Source organism: Motacilla alba, chromosome 10, assembly GCF_015832195.1.
Source record: "Motacilla alba alba isolate MOTALB_02 chromosome 10, Motacilla_alba_V1.0_pri, whole genome shotgun sequence".
NCBI lineage: Eukaryota > Metazoa > Chordata > Aves > Passeriformes > Motacillidae > Motacilla > Motacilla alba.
Window position 1 is genome coordinate 8,648,883 of NC_052025.1, and position 18,607 is coordinate 8,667,489.

The 18,607-nt window shown below is 42.0% G+C and overlaps 1 protein-coding gene across 1 annotated transcript in view; it reads left to right on the forward strand.

Annotated features, from left to right (window-relative positions):
• MYO5A (myosin VA) overlaps nt 1-18,607 on the forward strand; it is a 90,018-nt gene that overhangs the window by 13,508 nt on the left and 57,903 nt on the right. The window contains exon 4 of the mRNA XM_038147310.1: nt 3,734-3,878. Coding sequence (XP_038003238.1) covers nt 3,734-3,878 — 145 coding nt within the window. The remainder of the gene's footprint in view (nt 1-3,733; nt 3,879-18,607) is intronic.

The window sequence follows — 18,607 nt, forward strand, 5'->3', positions numbered from 1 at the left end:
CCTGGGAAACCAGCGCAGCTCCCCCAGCACAGACACGATCTGTGTTTCTCTGCCAGGTGCCCCCATGGCAGAGCTCTTGTGTGAAAGGGATTTTGTGCAACTGGAGCCTCATGGCCTGAGCTTGCAAGGGGTTTTCAGTCTCAATTTTGTGGTCCCCTAAACCACCATACCCCCTCCCACAAGCCTGTCTGGGTTGTGTCCTGGCTGCTTGCAGACAGGCTCTGTGTTGAGCAGCATTTAAGAGGCTTTCAAAAGGAATGTGTTGTCTGTTGGTTGTGTTTCCCTATGTTTGAGAAAACATGAGAGAGGTACATTTCAAGTGTTCCCCAGTGCAGCTGTAGTTGTGGTTTTGGCTGGTTTTATCACTTCTCCTGGGGCTGGGAGGCCTTTAGCTCTCCGTGGCTGGGTCTGCCACAGGGCCTGGCATGGAGGAGCTGGGTCAGCTGGTTTGCTTCCAGACAAGACCCAGGTGGTTCTGGGAGCTGCTTGGATGTTTGTCAGAGATGAGTGGAGCCAGCAGTGTGGGGGCTCCTGGTGCTCAGAGGGAAGGAGGTGATGGAGGCTCAGCGCTGCTGAGGAATGTGATGTGCAGTGGTTTATTCTCTGGGGATGTAGGCAGGGCTGTGTTGTGTTACAGGCTGAGCAAAACAGAGTTGGCATGCCAGCCCCTGAAAACCTGATCCTTTGGCCACAGCATCCACCTTGCAGACTTCTCCATTAGTTCCCATCCTGCTGCAGGTTACTTCCCCTCTGCGAGGATTATTGCCTTGGAGCTCAGCCTCGAGGGGCTGCATTTGCCTGCTTAATGTGACTCTCACATTGGCCAGCTTAGTTCAAATAGCCTTGAGCTAACCCAGTTTATGCAGCCCAAAGGAGACTAAAACCACTTCAATCCATCAAGAGAATCACAGTAACAATATTCTCAACAGTAGAACTGGAACAGGAATGCATGGATGCATAGTTGTCCAGGGCCCTAGAAATTAATCTAACTGTGCTGTCTTAGTATAATATGTCAAATTTTAAATTTAAAATTTCACTTTGAAGTAAATTCAAACTTTTAAACAGAAAATCTGCTGATTTCTCAATTTCAAGTCAGCCTTTTCCCAGCAATTCAGAGGTGATTTGTAACTTTGCCTTACTGTTGGAAACATGAAATGAGGAATTAATGAAGGAAGTTGAAAAGTTACAAAGGAAAATTTGAATGCTTACATGGAAAAACTGCTGTGGCTGTGGTGAAAACTCAGTGAATCTTCCTGGTTATTTCAGGTTAGTAAAAAGTACTGCCTTCTCTGCAGGAGAGCAAACTTTAAATTAATAAATTGCTTATGTTTATGTCCAGTTTGGCCACAGATGGGTGAGTATGTTCCAAGTAAAATAACTAGACAGGCTTACTTTGAGCATATATAAAGAAGAATGGCACAAAGAGTAGCCAGAGTTCAACTTAGTGTAATTGTAAGAACAAAAACACATATAAATCTGATTTATGATGGCCATATTTCTTAAAATAGCAATATGATTTAGCAGAGATAAAGAGAAGTTATATGTAAATTAATCTGGATTATAGCCCTGTGAGGCAGACTGATTTCAAAGTTCTACAGAAAGCAAATAATTCCTAACTTACTTGTTTTGGTTATTTCCAGATGGTAGTTGCTTGCAGATTTTACAGATTGCTACTGAAGTTAAGTGTTTTAATATGCTGGAGATTGTCACGGGGCTGCTTGTTCCCAATTCAAGGGTTTATTTTTGCCAGCACAACCAAAAGCAGGAGGGAATTGTCGGAAGTCTCGCACAGATTTTTGTAATGTCTCTTTGAGACTTGCAGGCCTGAGGGGCTCAGCTCAGAGGTGCACTGGATTTCACTTTTTACTGCTTTTTCTGGGGGCAAATGTTAAAAATTGACACACAAAATATTCCTCGAGTCTTGTAGTACTGAGGTCACTTCCTGTCCCTAACCCCCACTCTGATTTTTTTGGTTCATCAGGACAGCATTGGAGCTTGGCATAAGTGTTTATAGGGATTTTTCACTGGGGCTCCTGAGTCATTTCAGTGAAGTCGTGGCTGATGGAAAAACACTGCCACTCCTCTCATGGGCGTGTCGAGACAGAAAACTTGCCGTGTGTTTGAGGAAATAGATCAAGGTCTCTCAGATCTCTCCCTAAAACACATTCTCTCGTTTCATGTTTTTGCTATGGTTTGTGCTTGATCTATAGATGCTTGAAAGGGTTTAAGAATTGGTTGATGCTCCCAGCAGTGGCAGACTGTAGATGCTTTCATTTGCCTTCTCCAGCTTTTCCATGGAAAATTTCTTAGACAGACATCACCAGACTGTGGTCTGCACAGAGCAGAGAGCTGGGATCAGCACTGAGGAAGTCTGTGTGTGCGAGAGTGAATTTCAGATAAATTTAGAAGCAAGTTGAGTGCTATGGAAACGCTTCTGAGGCAGGTTCTTCAGGGATGGATTGTCCAGGCATGCTTGGTGCAGTCACTGTGCAGCCATCTGCAGCTGCATTGCTGCACTTAGGCACCGAAATACATACACAAAAGAAGAAATTCTGTGTTTAAAATGTCCACAGTTAAAATTAGAGGGGTTGTTTTTCCCCCCTTCTTGCCCTGTCAAGGGGGCACAGAGTGCCTGTCACAGCTGGCTCTCACATGGTCTCACTGCTCAGTGTTTCCACCCCTGCACAGACCAAATAAACTTTCCCTACCTGTTGTAAACACTGCAGGGGAGAAAATTACAAGGAATCTTCGTCAGCTTATCCCTGTAGGTAGGGCAATCCTCATTTCTCATGAAAAAGAGAATTGTCCCAAAAACATTTGAGGTCTCACTATTTGTGGCAAGGAAGTTTGTAACAAGTAAGACTTAAGTTTTCCTGTGCAGGGGGAGTAAAAGAATGGCATGAATTTAGAAGTGCTGTAGTGATGAGTTGTTTAAAAAAAAAACAAAAAAACAGATATGTGTTTAATTGGTATGGAAAAACTAGGAAATGGGAGGTGTAAGTTTAAGCTCAGTTGTATCAGATGAGGGTGTTTTGGTGCCTTCTAGAGCTCTAATTGCCTAATTTCCTGACATGACTGGGTGCTGCTCTGTTTCAGCCCTATGAAATATGTCTACTCTTTGGTTTTTTTGATGCCTTTGACCAGGAGGTTGTCCTGCCTGATTGGCAGAGGTGCCCTGGAATCCAAATTACACCGTGTCTGTACGTTGTTGCTTGTTACAAAAACTGAGGATGTTATTCTTTCACAACAGCTAAAGGGTTAACACACTGCACCTCCCCAAACTGGCAGTCAGTGAGACCACCCAGTAGTTATACTTCACAAATTGCAGTGTCACTGGTAATTCGGAGTAAAACACAGGCAAATACAATGCACGTTCATTGGGTTACTGCACTGAACAGGCAGCATTTGAAGTCTGCACATTCTGAATCTATTTGGATTTTGCATGCTAGCTTTAGAAAAGGCAGAGAGAAAGAAAAGGTAAAAAGTTGTCCCTGATGTGTTTACCAAAGCAGGGGGGAAGTAAACTCGTGGCACTCTGTGTGTGCAGGACTATATTCAGAGTAAATATCAGTAAATATCTGAAGTCAATAATATCAAATCCTTATTCTTTAACATTTTTAGGAAGATTAGAACAATAGTTCATGTTCAAACCATTTTTGCTTGGGTTTTTTGTTTTTTGTTTTTTTTTCCGAAACAACTACTAATCATTCTTTTTGTTTAATTTCCTTTGTAGGTATTGTTTTAGTGGCCATAAATCCTTATGAACAGCTGCCTATCTATGGCGAAGACATCATCAATGCCTACAGTGGCCAGAATATGGGGGATATGGACCCACATATCTTTGCAGTGGCTGAGGAAGCATACAAGCAGATGGCCAGGTTTGTAGACCAGAGTCTTGAAGTCACTGTTTTTCTGAAAGGACTAAAACAAAGTTTCTGGCTGATGCTCTTCTCTTTAATTTATAGCTTGTGAAATATTTTGCAATGTCTGTCTTTTATCCAGTGTTTTAGTACATTTCACAAGGGGAAGAGTTGCCTAAGTTAGTAAACAGTAAAGCTTTATAAATGGTGTGGAGATCATGGCCACTGACACTTAGCAGGAATTACCACAGATCTTGTCAGTATTTAGGTCTAAAATTAGCCCTGTGCTTTACATGATTGTGTTTTTTCATTTGATTACCAAAATAAAGAGAGATTTTTTAATCGTCAGTGGATTATTAAAGAGAAAAGGGCCAGGTTCTCAGCTATTTTGTGTTTGTGTGTGATACAGACAAGAGAAAAGAAATCACTGGGCTTATGAGTGCTATTATAGGCTCCTGGTTGTGTCAGTAATGTCCCAGCTACGTAATCTGCCTGTGGCTGTTGTTGACTGGAATTAAGAGGGGGCAGAGGGACGATTGCAAAGAGCGCCTGGAAACGGAGTCTCTAAGGACACTGCAACAGCTGTGCAGGAAATCCTCATTTGGTTAGATGTTGCATCAAAATGCACTTGTCACCCAAGGGCAGTGGTTAGCAGGAACTTCTTCCTCTTAGCCCCAAGAGCCTGCAGTTAGAGGAGCTTTTGAAATATTTAATTTCTAGGATAAAGGTCTTTTGGGCTGCTGTGTGGTCTTTGGTTAGCAGGATGCTCCTGCTGTCCTCACTGGTAGCTTCAAGCTGTTGGTATAGTTTTCCTTGTTGGCAATACAGCTCATGATCAAATTAATCAAGTAAAACACTGAGAGATCTCTGGATTATTTGTGATGGCCATTAAGCTATACTGCAGGTGAGGGAGGCAAGGGGAGAATGGGTTGAAAATTGTAAAATCTTCATGTTTGAAATCAGCTATCTGTTCATTTAAGAGTCTTAAGAACTAGACTGGTGGATGGATAGAATGGATAAAATGAATGGGATGGATAAAATGTTTGTCACATGCACATCTGAATACAGCAATCTGCAGTACCCAGGTAATAGATAATTTCAAAAGAAAACAGTTCAGTGCAACATTTCATGACTTAGGGTAATTGCAAAAGAGCCAGTATTTCAAAAATACCCTTGTCTTGGTTTAACTCCAGCCAGCAACTCAGTACCACACAGCTACTTGCTTACTCCCTCCCTCCCTCTGCTGGGATGGGGAAGAAAAATTAATGGGTTGAGATAAGAACAGGTTAATAATTGAAATAAAATAATATAAAATAATTACAACAACAGTACTAGCAATGAAAAGGAAAGAGAGAAAGAGGAGTAAGACCCAAGAAAAAGAAATGATGCACAGTAAAATTGCTCACCAGCTGCTGACCAATGCCCAGCCATTCCCCAAGCAGCCATCAGCTGCTCACAGCCCACTCCCCCAGTTTCTATCCTGGGAATGAGGTTCCTGGGTGTGGAAAATGCCCTGGCCAGCTGGGGTCAGCTGTCCTGGCTGTGCTCCCTCTCAGCTCTGTGCACCTGCTCACTGCCAGAGCACGAGACTCTGACAAGCCCCTGAGTGCAGGTGAGCCCTGCTCAGCACCAGCCAAGGTGTCACTGTGCTGTCAGCATTACTCCATTACTCCCAGAACTCCAAAATGCAGCACTGCACCAGCTGCTAGGAGGAAAATTGCCTCTATTCTAGCTGAAACCAGGACAGCTCTACGCCCACACTGTTGAATGGCAGAGGTATCTGCCTTACTTCCTTTCTGCTCAGAAAACAGATCTGTAATCTGGTGTGGAAATAAAAAGGCAAAGCTGTGTTATGATAGTCACATCTTCTTCATGTCTCTTTCATCACTGCTCTTTTAAACAGACTTGGTTCTCAAGTCCCTCTAAAAGCTGTACAAAATAAAAGTTTATTAACCTTATTTTATGTCTGAGGCTTGGTGCAGTGGTCTGAAATTGTAGTCAGTGATGGCTGTCATCCCAATTCACCGAATTTTTGTTCTTAACATTCACCAGGGGAAGTAGGAGGTTGGAGAGGGATCTGTCTCCACTGGCCAACTCTAACCCCTGAGTGAAGTGGGCTTACCTCCTGCTGGTGCTGAAATGCCAAATTGCTGGATCACCTGTGTTGTGTGTGCCTGTGCCATGGAGATGTCTGTCTGTCTGCCACCACTGGCACTCTCTGCTGCTGGGCAGGCTCGGGGGGGCTGAGATTTTGGCTGGAGTTTCCTCTGTGGCTTTTCCTTCTTGCGTTAATTACCTTCAGCTCTCGCTGCAGCCTCCGGCAGGTCTGCTGTCCTGAATAACAACAAACAAGATGTGGTAGGAGTTCCTTTTTGAAACAAATGATGAGAAATTGTATGACTATGGAGATTAGCTTAAATAAGCCTTCTGGATTATTTAATTAATTACTTTATGTGTCTCTGTTATAAACAATTTGTTATTCTTTTATGACTGACAGTGCTTTCATAGTTGCAAAATGAAATCTGGGCACACAATGCAACTGAAAAAAATTCTCTACACTAAAGTAACAATTAAATTGTTTTAGCTTTACAGTGTTTATTTCCTTTTCTATTTGTTTGGGGTTTTTTTTGCCTTGTTTTTAGGAACTTTTTCTATCATTACAACATACCGGTTTTGATAATTGAATTTAGTTTTGTATTGCTGCTTACAATTACTAAATCCCACCCTTTAACTTCACTGATGTTTTTTATACTCTGAACAAATCACCTTTTACTTCTGAATTATGAAGTTAGAGAAAAAGAAAAGTTTTACATTTCTGCAGCTGACTATTTAAAAATGAAAATCAGATTGTGACTGCTGTATTAACATTTTAATAAGTGCATTGCATATTCATGTGGTAGCTAGTCATATGGCATTAATCTGCATTTATGTGTGTAATTGGTGAGATTTATTTTTCTCTTGTTTCTGATCTTTCCTAACTCCATGTTTAAATGATCACTGGAATAATTAGTCATGATGCTCCTATCCTTAAGGCTTCAGTGAGCTCTTCTAAATATTTACTCCTTAGGTCTTCTTGTTAATTTATAATTTAGTGATTTAGAGTTTGTTCTTTCCAGCTTCATTGCTTCATCTGCTGCAGCTGAGAAACTCCATCCATGTGCATGGTTAACTAAATGATCTCTGGAGCCTTCTTCAGCCAAAGAAAATGCCTCGGGGCAGAAATCTGGAAAGCCAGTGATTAAATATTTGCATTGTCTTTCAGAAGAAATACAGTGCAAAAATGTTGCCCACTGGAGTGACAGGGATGGAGCTCACATCTGGCTTGTGCAGAGAAATGATACACAGCAATTGCTTGGGGTTGATTGCAGTGCAAAGCAGCACATAAAGATACCTTTGCATGTGGCATTTCCTGCCTCGTGGGAGCCAAATGATGGGGTACCTGCTGCTGGAAGTGCTGGGCCTGTTTGAGCCTCTTCATTTCCTCTTCCTACAGCAGTTCTGTCACCAGTTTCCAGTGGAGGGTTAGTGGGGGGAGCATGGCTCATCTTTACCCATAGCCAACAGTAAAATAAGTGGATACTGTCTGCTTGGTAGCTTTCTGTCTTTTTCAGTGCAGGACAACTTGCACAGCTCTTAAGACTAATCTCATTTTGGATTATTTCTTTCCTTTGCCCCTTTCCCTTCTCCTCCTCCCTTGTCATCTGTGTCTTTGTACCTGTTTCCTTTTCTCTCTCCATCTCCTGCTGCTGCTCTGCACAGACTGACAGCTTTGTTTCAGACACCTTTCCTGTGCTGTGCCTAAAATAAGCAGTGATCTAGTTTTACAACTGCACCTAAAGTGTGCTAGGCTTAGGGCTCTGAGTGCTTCATTCTCACCAGTAACTCTCTTGGTCTGGGTTGTGTGAGCCTCCAGACTGTGAGGGTTTGGAGCAGATCTGCTCTGTCCAGGGGCTGTCCCAGTGGGAGGGAGCAGGGTCCCTCAGCTGGGGACATGTCCCTGTGGGTTTTGTGCAGAGTGGTTCTGTAGGTGCAGCTCTGACGAGCTGTGCTTTTGGAGAGAGCTGGGACCTGCACCCAAGGGCTCTCCTCAACCTTGGCAGTGTGCTGTCCCTGGATAGCTCACTCCATTTGAGTGAATATATACAGGCTTGGGACTGTTTGAGGCAGGTGAGTGATGTAGAAGGAAGAAAATCATTATTGAAGAATATATTTTTGTCCCAGAAATATAAACCTCAATGTCAGCATGTGGGTATTTGCATCTGTTGATTCCTTTGAGCTGCAATGCATGCCACTTTTGTATGTCAGTGTTTCCAAATTGTTGACAAAACCCAAGTTCAGTCTTCAGGTACCCCTCTGTGGTAACTATGAAAATTGAAGCAAAGCTTCAGTTGCCAAACATTTTATTTTTGATTTTCAATTACAGCTTGTGTAGGATTCATAACCATCAGCAGGTGCAGCTCATTTTCTTTGTAATATTCAATAGAATATTCAATACATTTTCAACTCTATGGTTTTCAGTAAGATGATAATTATACTCTTGAAACTGTTAAGAATTGCATTAATGTATGAGACTTAAGATTATCAGTTTCCTAACACTATTAGGGAAAAATCACTTCACAGGATTCTTTCCCCTGCCTAGTGATGGTGTATTGCAGTAATTAAGATAATGTATTTTTTTTATCAGCACTTTGTTCATCTGATTTGTTCCATCCTGCTTGTGGTTGATGGCAGATACAGCAAATTCAATTTAATAAATTAACTTTGAGATTTTCTTCTGATTAATTAGTGAAGTTGTGAACATCATTTAAGTTGAAAGTAACCTCTGCAAACAGAATTGCATTCTGATGAGATCGGTATAAACCTTAATGAATGCCAGCAAGGAAAACAACAGTGTTTAATGCATCAATTTCCAAAGTTTTGCTTTTTCTATTTGGACAAAGTATAGTGATTTATTTAGTGGTACTGTGTAGCTTTTTCATTAAATTATCTTTAATAAGCAGGCTGCCTCTCTGTTTTGTCAGCTTTTCTGTGTGTTTCTGATGGCTTTCACCTACAGGAAGATATTTTTCTATCACTTTTTGTTCAAAAGGAAGCTTGGTGAACTGTTGAGTAGGTGTTTTGAAAGCATCTTTACTGACAGTCTCCAGTTATCCCAAGATGATATCCTCATATAAAAATGCACATTTGATCAGCTGCTGCTTTGCTTCTGAGTGTCTGATAGATGGATGCTGTATTTCCCCATGGCAGGGATGATGGACAGCCTGTCCCAGCTCTGCATCCACTTGTGGAATGAGAGCCTGCTGTGGTGGGTGCTGCACAAACACAGTGGCCATCCTCCACCTCTGGCCATGACATGGGACTCCTTGGGTTAAACATCTGCCTTGAAAAGAGGTGGCGTTTCTGGGCCCCTAGTGTTAGAATGCCAAGGGAAAAGCTTTCCTTTCTGATGAGATGATTTTGGAGTAGTTTCTTACCCCTGGAGCCTGACATTTTATGATGTTACGGGTACAAGATGGCTGATGGGGGAATCAACTTGGTATAACATGAGGGACTCCTTGTCCAAGCAGTGATTGTTTTTAGGCAGCAAAAGGGTTAAGTGTGGTTGTAGCTGGCAGCTGGAGTTCACATGAGGTGTCCTGCTGGTAGCTAAGCAATGAGCTTTCCTAAACTGTTGCAGGAGTGACCTCTGACTAATCCCTGGATACAGCAGTTGCAGAGTGCTGGCTCATCTCTGTGCTCCTCTGGAGTGCAGTCTGTCATGTGCTGACCTCAGTTTTCCTCATTTGTGTGTGTTGGGAGATGTTACTGACAATTCATTATCTTTTCACCTTTTGACATTTTTACAGTCAAGAGCTGTGTTTCCTGGATGTAATTAAAATGACAAGTAGTGCATTTTGTTAATTAAAAAAAAAAAGTACATAGTCTGATTATGAGTGTTGCAGAATGCTTTTACCAAGCTGTTGTTGAAGAGAAACAAAGATTCTTAAGAACTTGATCTGTTTTGGAGTGGTTGAGTTTGCAGCTGGAACGGACTCATGAGAATTCAGGTTGTGGATAATAATATTATTTCACCTTTGCTTTGCATGTTTGAGCAGATGCCAAAGTTCTTTACTTTGGGAGAGAGAGATCAGCATCATTGCTTCTATTTTATAAGTTGAAGCAGACATGGGGATTGGGAGGGCAGCTTTGGTGAGTTCACCAAGGTGGCAAAAGCAGAGCTTTGAGGCCCTGAATCAGAAATCCTGATCCTGTGTCTGGTGACTTGGTGACACCAGCTTGACAATAAAATATGTGAGAATAGAGTGTGTAACTGACAGGGGAGTTCAGTTCAATGCTTTCAGTGTACAAAAATGAGCAAATGAGCTGCATTTTTCATGCCCTCCTTTCCTGCAGTGTTAAGGGGTCTCTGTGCCAGGTGACATCTATTCCTAATAATATTTGCTTTCACTGAGGGTTCCATGTCTTCCAAGCACTTTACAAGCCCTACCAAAGCCTGTCTCCTCTGATACTGGAGTCTCAATTTCTGCTTGTATAGAAGACAAAGCAGAGGTGGTGTGCTGTGGCCAGGCCTGGATCAGCCCAGAATTGGTCCCAGGCACTGAGGTTCCTGTCACTGGCCCTGTGCTCAGAACATCCTCTTTTCTCCAGCAGACAAAGATGTCAGTGAGAAATGCTGTTAGGCTTAAAAAAAAACAAGTTAAACTGGAAATATATTTAGAAAGGAGATTAAAGAACATGGTTTATTGAACTGATGTTTCACGCTTATTAAAAGTGAATGCTTTACAAAGAATTAATTAACTGCTTAGTCAGGAGCAATTGTTGTGACTCAAGGTTGCAGCTGAAGAATTCTCTGAATTGTTAATGTGTGGTGTCTGTGAAGACTGGGATGTGTCAGGCCAGAGCATGTTAAATCCAGGTGGTCAGAATAAACCAATGGATGCAGCATGTGAAGGTGGAACAGACGCAGAAATGTGGCTGCTGTTGTGTGCTAGCTTCTGGGGCAAAGCACTTTTAACTCACTTTTTCTTTTGTGTTCTTTAGCTCTTTGCCCATCACGTCACTACAGAATGGTTCAGAACACTTCAGTCTCTGGTGACCATCCTTGGTGCTCACCTAGCACTTTGCACTTTCTGCATGTTTTACAGATGTTACCATGTGAATCCACACACCAGCCTTGGAGGGTGGAAAAAACGAATTCTCTGTGTCAGGCTGCACCTTTTGGATGTGCCAGTGCAGGTGAATTTGGAGGGTGGAAAAAACGAATTCTCTGTGTCAGGCTGGACCTTTTGGGATGTGCCAGTGCAGGTGAATTTGGAGGCTTCAGCACTGGGAGTGCCATGGTGGCGTGGCTCTGCAGGGGAAGGGGCTGTGCCTGCTGCTCAAACAGCACTGCAAGAGGGAAACTTGGGAAATGAAGGGTAAGGGGAGTAGGGGTGAAGGCAGAGTGCTCACCAGGTCTGCCTGGTCGCAGGGAAGGTGACCTCTCAGGGAGAGCAGCTCAGCAGCTGCAGAAAAAATGGCAAGGTGTGGGCTTGAAGCAGTTGGAAAGTAAAAGGACAAAGCAGGGGAACTTCGCCATTCCAAGGGGGCCGCTAGCCAAATCCAGAAACAGGGGATAGCAGAATTTATTTAAGGCTGTGAAGAACTTTGAGATTTAAATAGTTTATTGGGAAGGTTGATGAAGGGCAAGATGTTGCCTCCTGCCCTCGATGTGAGAGGTGCCAGGAAGGCAGCCCAGGGCTGGCTGCTGCTGCTTTCCATCAGTCCAAGAGGATTAGAAAAGTGCTGAATGAATTCTTGTTTGTTTATTTATTTATTTATTGAACAGTTAAATTACTTCTGTTTGAAAAGCAAATCCTGGGTTTGTAGAGTTGCCAGGTTTTATAATGGCTTCTAGCAGATGCTGCGTGCCCTGGGCTGAGTTTCAAAGGCCTTTGCACTGAAGGAGTGCAGCTGAGCCTTGTCTGCTGCCACACAGCACTGCCCTTAGGCAAAGGTGAAGCTAAATATATTGCATTGACTGTGTTAAACCTCCCAGCACTGGTGGGGTTTACAGCTGCCTTTTATTGTAAGATAAGTGGAGAAGCAATTTTGGTATTCTAGAAAAACAAGTGATTGTAACAGTGGGAGCATCACAGAAAAGTGGAGCACAGCTGCCCAAAAAATGAACCTGGGACCTACTGTGGCAGGGGACTGGGAGGGCAGCTCTTGAGGAGAGCACAGGCTGGTGAGTCTGCAAGAAAAAGCTAAATCCTTGTATCACTCCAAAACCACATTGTGTGCTGAAAAGAGAAGAGTGTCCTGGAAAAAAAAATGTGGCTATGGTTTGGTTTCAAGTCTACAGTCACTGGTAATTTTAGGAAACACAATTTATTTCAGGGTTTATTGAAATCAGACATATTTAGTGAGCCTTCAGATGAGTTGTGCAAAACCTTATTCATCTTATAGTATGGATTTGTCTTTCTGGTGCTTTATTCCTCTGCCTGCATTCATCAGCTGTGCATCCTCTTTCCTGCCTGGGGAGATGCCAGTCCTCAGGACACAGGGCTGCCTTTAGCCACCTGGGGCTGGGAAGGTCCTTCCTGAATTTCTTAAGGAGGTAATGAAGCTTCTTTCTGTGAAGCTCACAAAACATTCAGTACTGCAGAGAACTCTTCACTGTATATTGATACCTGATGAAATCTGCTGGATTTCACAAGAAAGGAGTTCAATTTTTTTTCTGGGGGTAATTATTCCAAGACTGAGTGAGCTGTTTGGAATATGTGGGTTATTAGATGTATTTTTCTATTCTTCGATTCTGTGATTCCTATAATAGCAGTACTTCTGAGTTACTTGGGAACATCAATAAAGCAGTTACAGTAATATTTAGCACTTCCACACTGATTTATTTTAAGTGCATTGGGTAAACTTCATTTATTTTGGCTTTGTTACCAGTGGCTCATGGTGAGGGAAATTATCATTATTAAACAAATTTTTTTAGCCATGCTGTCAAAGATCTGTGAATGTTCTGACTGTAGATACTACAGGTTATTTTGGTCATATGCTCTCACAAATACACGATGGGGATGCTGAGAGATTGATTGCAAAAATAGGATGTTTACCTTGGTCAGAGTTTTGTTTATACTGCTGGAGACACTAAATCATATCAGCTGCATGTATGTACATGTATCCTTGAGAGGTTTGGAAATGCTTTAAGGTGTAAAACACGAAACATAGCTTAAACTAAATTTTTGTTCATCCTTAGTTATTCCTGTGTCTCTCAGAGAAGCTGCAGCTGATGAAAGAACAGCAAGACTTCAAACCTGCCAGCATTTCAGAGCGACTCCTATCTGACCTTTCAGCAATGTCATTCGTTTTTCAGTTATTTTCTTGGGTTGGATTTCCTGCTGCCAGAATTCAGCTGTAGGATGGCAGAGCACTGAGCTCCTTCTCTGTCTTTGATGGGCACGATGCACACTGGTGCTGGTGCTACTTGTGTGTGTGTGTGCTCAGAACAGGATCTCTCCCAAATGTTCCCTGAGTCACAGGTTCCTTCCCTGGCAGTTATGTCAGGTATTTTGGTCATTGAAAATTCACTGTTTTAAAAATGTAAAGCAATTTCAGGCTTACAAGTCTATCTTATCCCCACAGAACTGCAGTAGAAGAGCAGTAGTGAGATAAAGAAGACCAAACTCTCACTCCTAGATGAAATTAAAGCTATTTATTGGGCACTTGCATTCAAGCAGTAGGGAATTTTAGTTTTTGAAGATCACAGCATCAGTTGTCTTTAGCAACAGTTTCTGCTGTTTTGAGTTAAGTAAAAATGAAATTATCATACGCAGTGGGGTTGATGCCCTTACCCGTAATCTAAACCTGTTATTCCAAAAGAAAAGAATAAAGCAGTAGCAACTCTACAGAGGGAAGGGGAAAAAAGGGAGAAAAAAAATAAAAGCCAGGAGATTTAATTAATTGACCTTTTAGCACTGAGGCAGTGAGGAGGGAAGATGTCCTGGAGGTGGTGGCCTTTAAATCACCCTGACAAAAAGCTTCTTTAAAACATCAACACCTTGGCAGTGGCCTCAAGGTTAACAAACATAAATGATTTAGGATCAAAGGCAACCTAAGTACTAATGTTCTTCTCATTAAATTGCCCTGTTATTTGCTTACTTCTTTATATATTAAGAATATTGCACTCTAATCTTTTCTGACAATCTCATCTGTGTTAAGACATGGAGGCAATTCAACTTGGAAGTAGTTCATCACAGGCAAGCATTTCAAAGTCTGTATCAGAATCTTTTCAAATCAGCTGTTAATGATACAGTTTTTCCAGGGAGGGATGCTGGTAGCTTGGGTATGAATGGATTGATAGGAGTATTGAGGTTGATGTCAATAATTTCTGTGTTCCTTTTGTTGTCAGTAATTCTGTATTCCTTTTGTTTGTTTTCCCAAGTTGATGTTTGTGTAGGGGGTGTGCTTATATACATGTATTTAACATTATTTGCTGTGGAGTCATGAGTCTGAAAGCCAAGATCAAGTGATACATCTGATGCATCAGTCATAGGAAGCAAAAAAAGCACAAAAAAGTGTTGTGCTTTGATGATTCAATAGAATAGCTTTGGGCTTCTTTAATCCTCTCTGAAATGCTTATTGACAGAGAGGCTTTTAACTTTTAGTTTTCCTGCTTCAGAGAGAGATTTTCAGTTGGTACAGAGGAAGAAGATTAACTGTGGCATTCACATTCTCTGAAAAAATGTCTTTGCTCAGGATTTTTCTCCTGGGAAGCTGAGAGGCTTCAGAGAAAAAGGAAAACAACTCTTACCTCATTTGCTTCTCCTGTGTTGTGCTCATGTGTGGAATGTGTTTGGAGATTGTTTACCCAAAGGGGATTTTTTCATTGCTTTCATGTGAATTGTTTTGACTCTTTGGCCAATCAGAGCCAAGCTATGTCAGGACTCTGGAAAGAGTCTCCAGTTCTCATTATTATCTTGTTAGCATTGATAAGTATTCTTTCTGTATTCTTTAGTATAGTATAGTATCCTTTAAATTATATAGTATTATAAAGTAATAAATTAGCCTTCTGAGAACATGGAGTCAGATGCATCATTCCTGCCTTTGTCGTGGCATTCCCTGCAAATACAACAGTTAACAAAGATTTCTGTAAGGACTTTTTAGTCTGTATGTCTTGATTATCCTGGTCTGTTTGGACAGTTTGCTGTGGAAGTGATGACTTTGATGCAGTAAGCTGGTTTGGGTTTTGTGGGAAGCAGCTTAGGTGGGTGCAATTTTGAAGGAAAATTGTTTGAAAATTATTTGAAAAAAATATTAGCAACTTTGATGTTTCAATTCTTGCACTGGTTTTTCTTTTTTTGCCTCAATTTTTTCATTGGTCAACTGAAATCATGACAAGCTGCCCTGGATAATGACAGCTGTCAATGGTTGGTCAGTGTTGTTGCAGCACTCTGTACAAATTGGAGGTGCCCAGTGAGTCTTGCTCTTGCTTCCAGTATATCTGACAGCTCTGCCCTTGTGGGAGGAGCAGTTCCTCCACACTGAGCTCTTCTGAAAGCATCTACTGTACATTTTTAGAAAATTTACAAAATTTAAAGTAGCCAGTGCTGTTAAAAGCATTGCATTAAGATACATGCATATCCTCAACAAAGGGTTTTTTCACCTCTTGAGAGCAAGGTGATGTTTTTGTAACCACTTGCTGGTTTCTTTTGTGTTGTCATTTCATTCATAATCTGCAAAACCCTTTTCTGTATGTGAGGTATCTCAAGGCAGTTTGCAGCACTCTTTCTTCCTCAATGCTGAACCTTCTTTGAGCAGAAGCTATCTTCAGTGTTAAATTTTGCAATGTTTATTCAAAGCATGAGAAGCCCTTGTTGCTAGGTAGGCTGTAATCTCAAGCTTCCAGGAACTAGGTAAGACTAAATCTTTTCAGTTTTGGCACTCTGACAGTGAATTTCCTCATAAACATATTGCCTGTCAACACAATTTTGTAGATAAAGTAAAATTGTCTTTAAAAGTTACCAGCCTATGCAGAAATATGGTTCGGCATTATTTTTTATGGTAAAGAACACTTTAAATTACCAGTTAGGTGTTGCATAGTGTGGGCTCATTCTTGTATTTATCAAGAAGTAGCTGTTACCCTCCCATGATTCCCAAAGTATAGGCCTGAGAGAATTTACACAGAAGAGGTCTGAACCAAATCCTCTGCTGCTGCGAGCAATCTCAGCCTATCATTTCACATTTCAGCTTGTGGAGTGTCTGGGCCTGACATCTTAAAATGGCACTTTTAATGTAGTTTTGTCATTCCTTTATTCTTCTGCTGTTCAGAGGCAGCAGAAGCTGAATGTGATCCTGACTGGTGCCTGAACATAACGTGGTGTTTCCATGAGTGCTAAATTGCTCCCAGTCAAACTGTTTCAGTCTTATCTTTTCAAGATAATTTGGCTTAATATTGCATCAAGGTGATGTAGTTCTGTGTGCTAGGATCTGATTGCTATCTGCCTTTGTGGGAAAGAGTGCTCCTCCACCTCTCATTTCCCAGATTGCTTTTCCTTATTTCTGTTTGCAAAAGCATAATTAAAATGTTCCCTCCATTCAGAAGTAATCCTAATTTTAAAATCATCTATTTACATGTTTTATGCAGAGAAAAAACTGCAGGAAGATGAAATATTGCATAAAATGTGGCATCTGGCTGCAAAGAGGTGTCACACATAAAGCTGTTGCCCTACTTACTTGTTTCATTGGCTGAAAGTTATAATTATAGCTTTTTTTTCTGACTGGCAACATGTTAAGTACTCAAAATGTCAGGTCAAAGGTCAGGGGCTAATGATTTAACTAAAAATAACTCTAAAGGTGTAGTATGTATCTCAGAGGGAACTTGGGTGGTGTCACTTGTTTTCTGGGGAATTTTTTCTTTGTTTTGTTCTTTTGAATTTTGTTTTGTTTTTAGCACAGCCTGATTATGAAAATTTCATTTGACATAAACAGAAGCTATTCTTTAGACCACTGCTTATACCAAACCATGAAAAAAATAATTCTCACTGCATCTCCTACATCATCCAAGGGGCTTTGATGCGAGTTTACTTGTTATTTTCCTTTTAAATGTGGTGGGCTTTTTTCTTTAAAGCTTTATGTTAAAGAGCTTTCTGCTGAGCTGGCACAGCTGCCTGGCAGGAGCACTGCACCTCCTCCAAGACTGGATGGAGGTGCAGTGGTGCAAGGATGTCCATGAGCCGAGCCTTGCCGGGGCTGTGGCAGTAAGAGCTCGTGCCCTGCTGCGGTTTGGGCTGTGTGAGGCTGTCCCTTCCCCTTCCAGTGCCCAGTGTGATCTGGGGTGTGTTGTGCTTTCCTTTCTCTCTGCCAAGAAGCACAAAGAATAATATGCTAGAGGATGGGCACTCCAGTGTGTTAAAGCAGAACAATGGATTAATGTACTGGGGAGACAAGAGCAGCCCTGAGCGTGGATGGAGCGCTGGCAGGAGGACACTGCTGCAGACACTGAGGGAGCCCTTTGTGTGCCATGGTGCCTGCTGCACACACAGAAGGTCCCTGCAGAAGGGACAGCAGCAGTGCCTTCAGCTCACACAGAGCAAACCCTCTCTTCTCTAGGGCAGTGTTTGCAATGTGGATGTGTGTATGCACTCAGGCAGGAATGAAATAATGGATCCCTTATTCCTGGGCACATGAGGAGAAGAGAAATCTTCATATCTTATGACAGGGTGGAAAGAAACTCTAGCTAATTAGCAACAGTATTGTTAATGAGAAATTATTTCCATCTAATTTTTTTCATTACTGTCTTTGTAAAAATGGAATAAGTCCCTCCTGATAAGAGGCTAAGGACTGGAAAACCAGTGTGTGTATTCCACGCTCCCACACGTGTCCTTCAGGAATGTGACAGTTATAATGAGACACCTTTATTTCCATGTCTTTTCTTGGCAAAAGAGCTTGGTGTTTATTGACAGTTTTGTCAGAAGTCTGTTTTGTCAGAAGTCTGAGTGAGTTTGCATTCCTTGGTTTTCTGAAAGATTTTTGTACTTTGGGAACTAAAAAATCTTAACCATCAGAGGATCCATTTCATAGAGCTTCCTCAGTCTTCATATATTTAATGATGTTTAATACATGAAACAGCTGGTGATCTGCAAATGAAAAGCTTGTTCTGTTGTTGCCTATCTCCTGTGTTCGGCAGTCCCTGCAATCAGACCAGAAGTTTCATGTTTTCAAATGGCATGGGGTTTTCTTTTTTCTATTTCAAAGAGCACAGGAGGAAAAAAGAGAATGGTGCCGATCCTGTGAAGAAGAGGTTGGTTTTGACTCGCTGCAGGAACTGTCTGTGGGAGAGGAAAATTGTTACCAGTTGTCCCGTTTAGACGTACATTTTCAGGCATTTACTTGGATTTCTCCTGCATCCTGCTGCTGCTCTCCTTGAGCAGGAGGATCCATAAAACTCCTGCAGCTTCCTGAGCCACGGGCTCTCTCCCACACACCTCTGTCTACCACGAGTGACCTCTGTGAGGGGAAGGGGCAAGAAACAAGAGTGTTTCTTCTTCATTTTCCAGCTGGAAATCTTTATTGTTACTGGGATGCAAGCCATCCCAGGCGCACAGACCTCCCTGCAGAGAGGCTTGATGGCCACTGTCACACGAGGCCTCATCAGAGGGAGGGATGAGCCCTGTGGCCAAGGCTGGCATCTGGCAGTGGGTCTGTGAGACTGGACTGCACAGCCTGGGTTATCAGCTGAACAGTTCTGCCTTCCCCTGGCT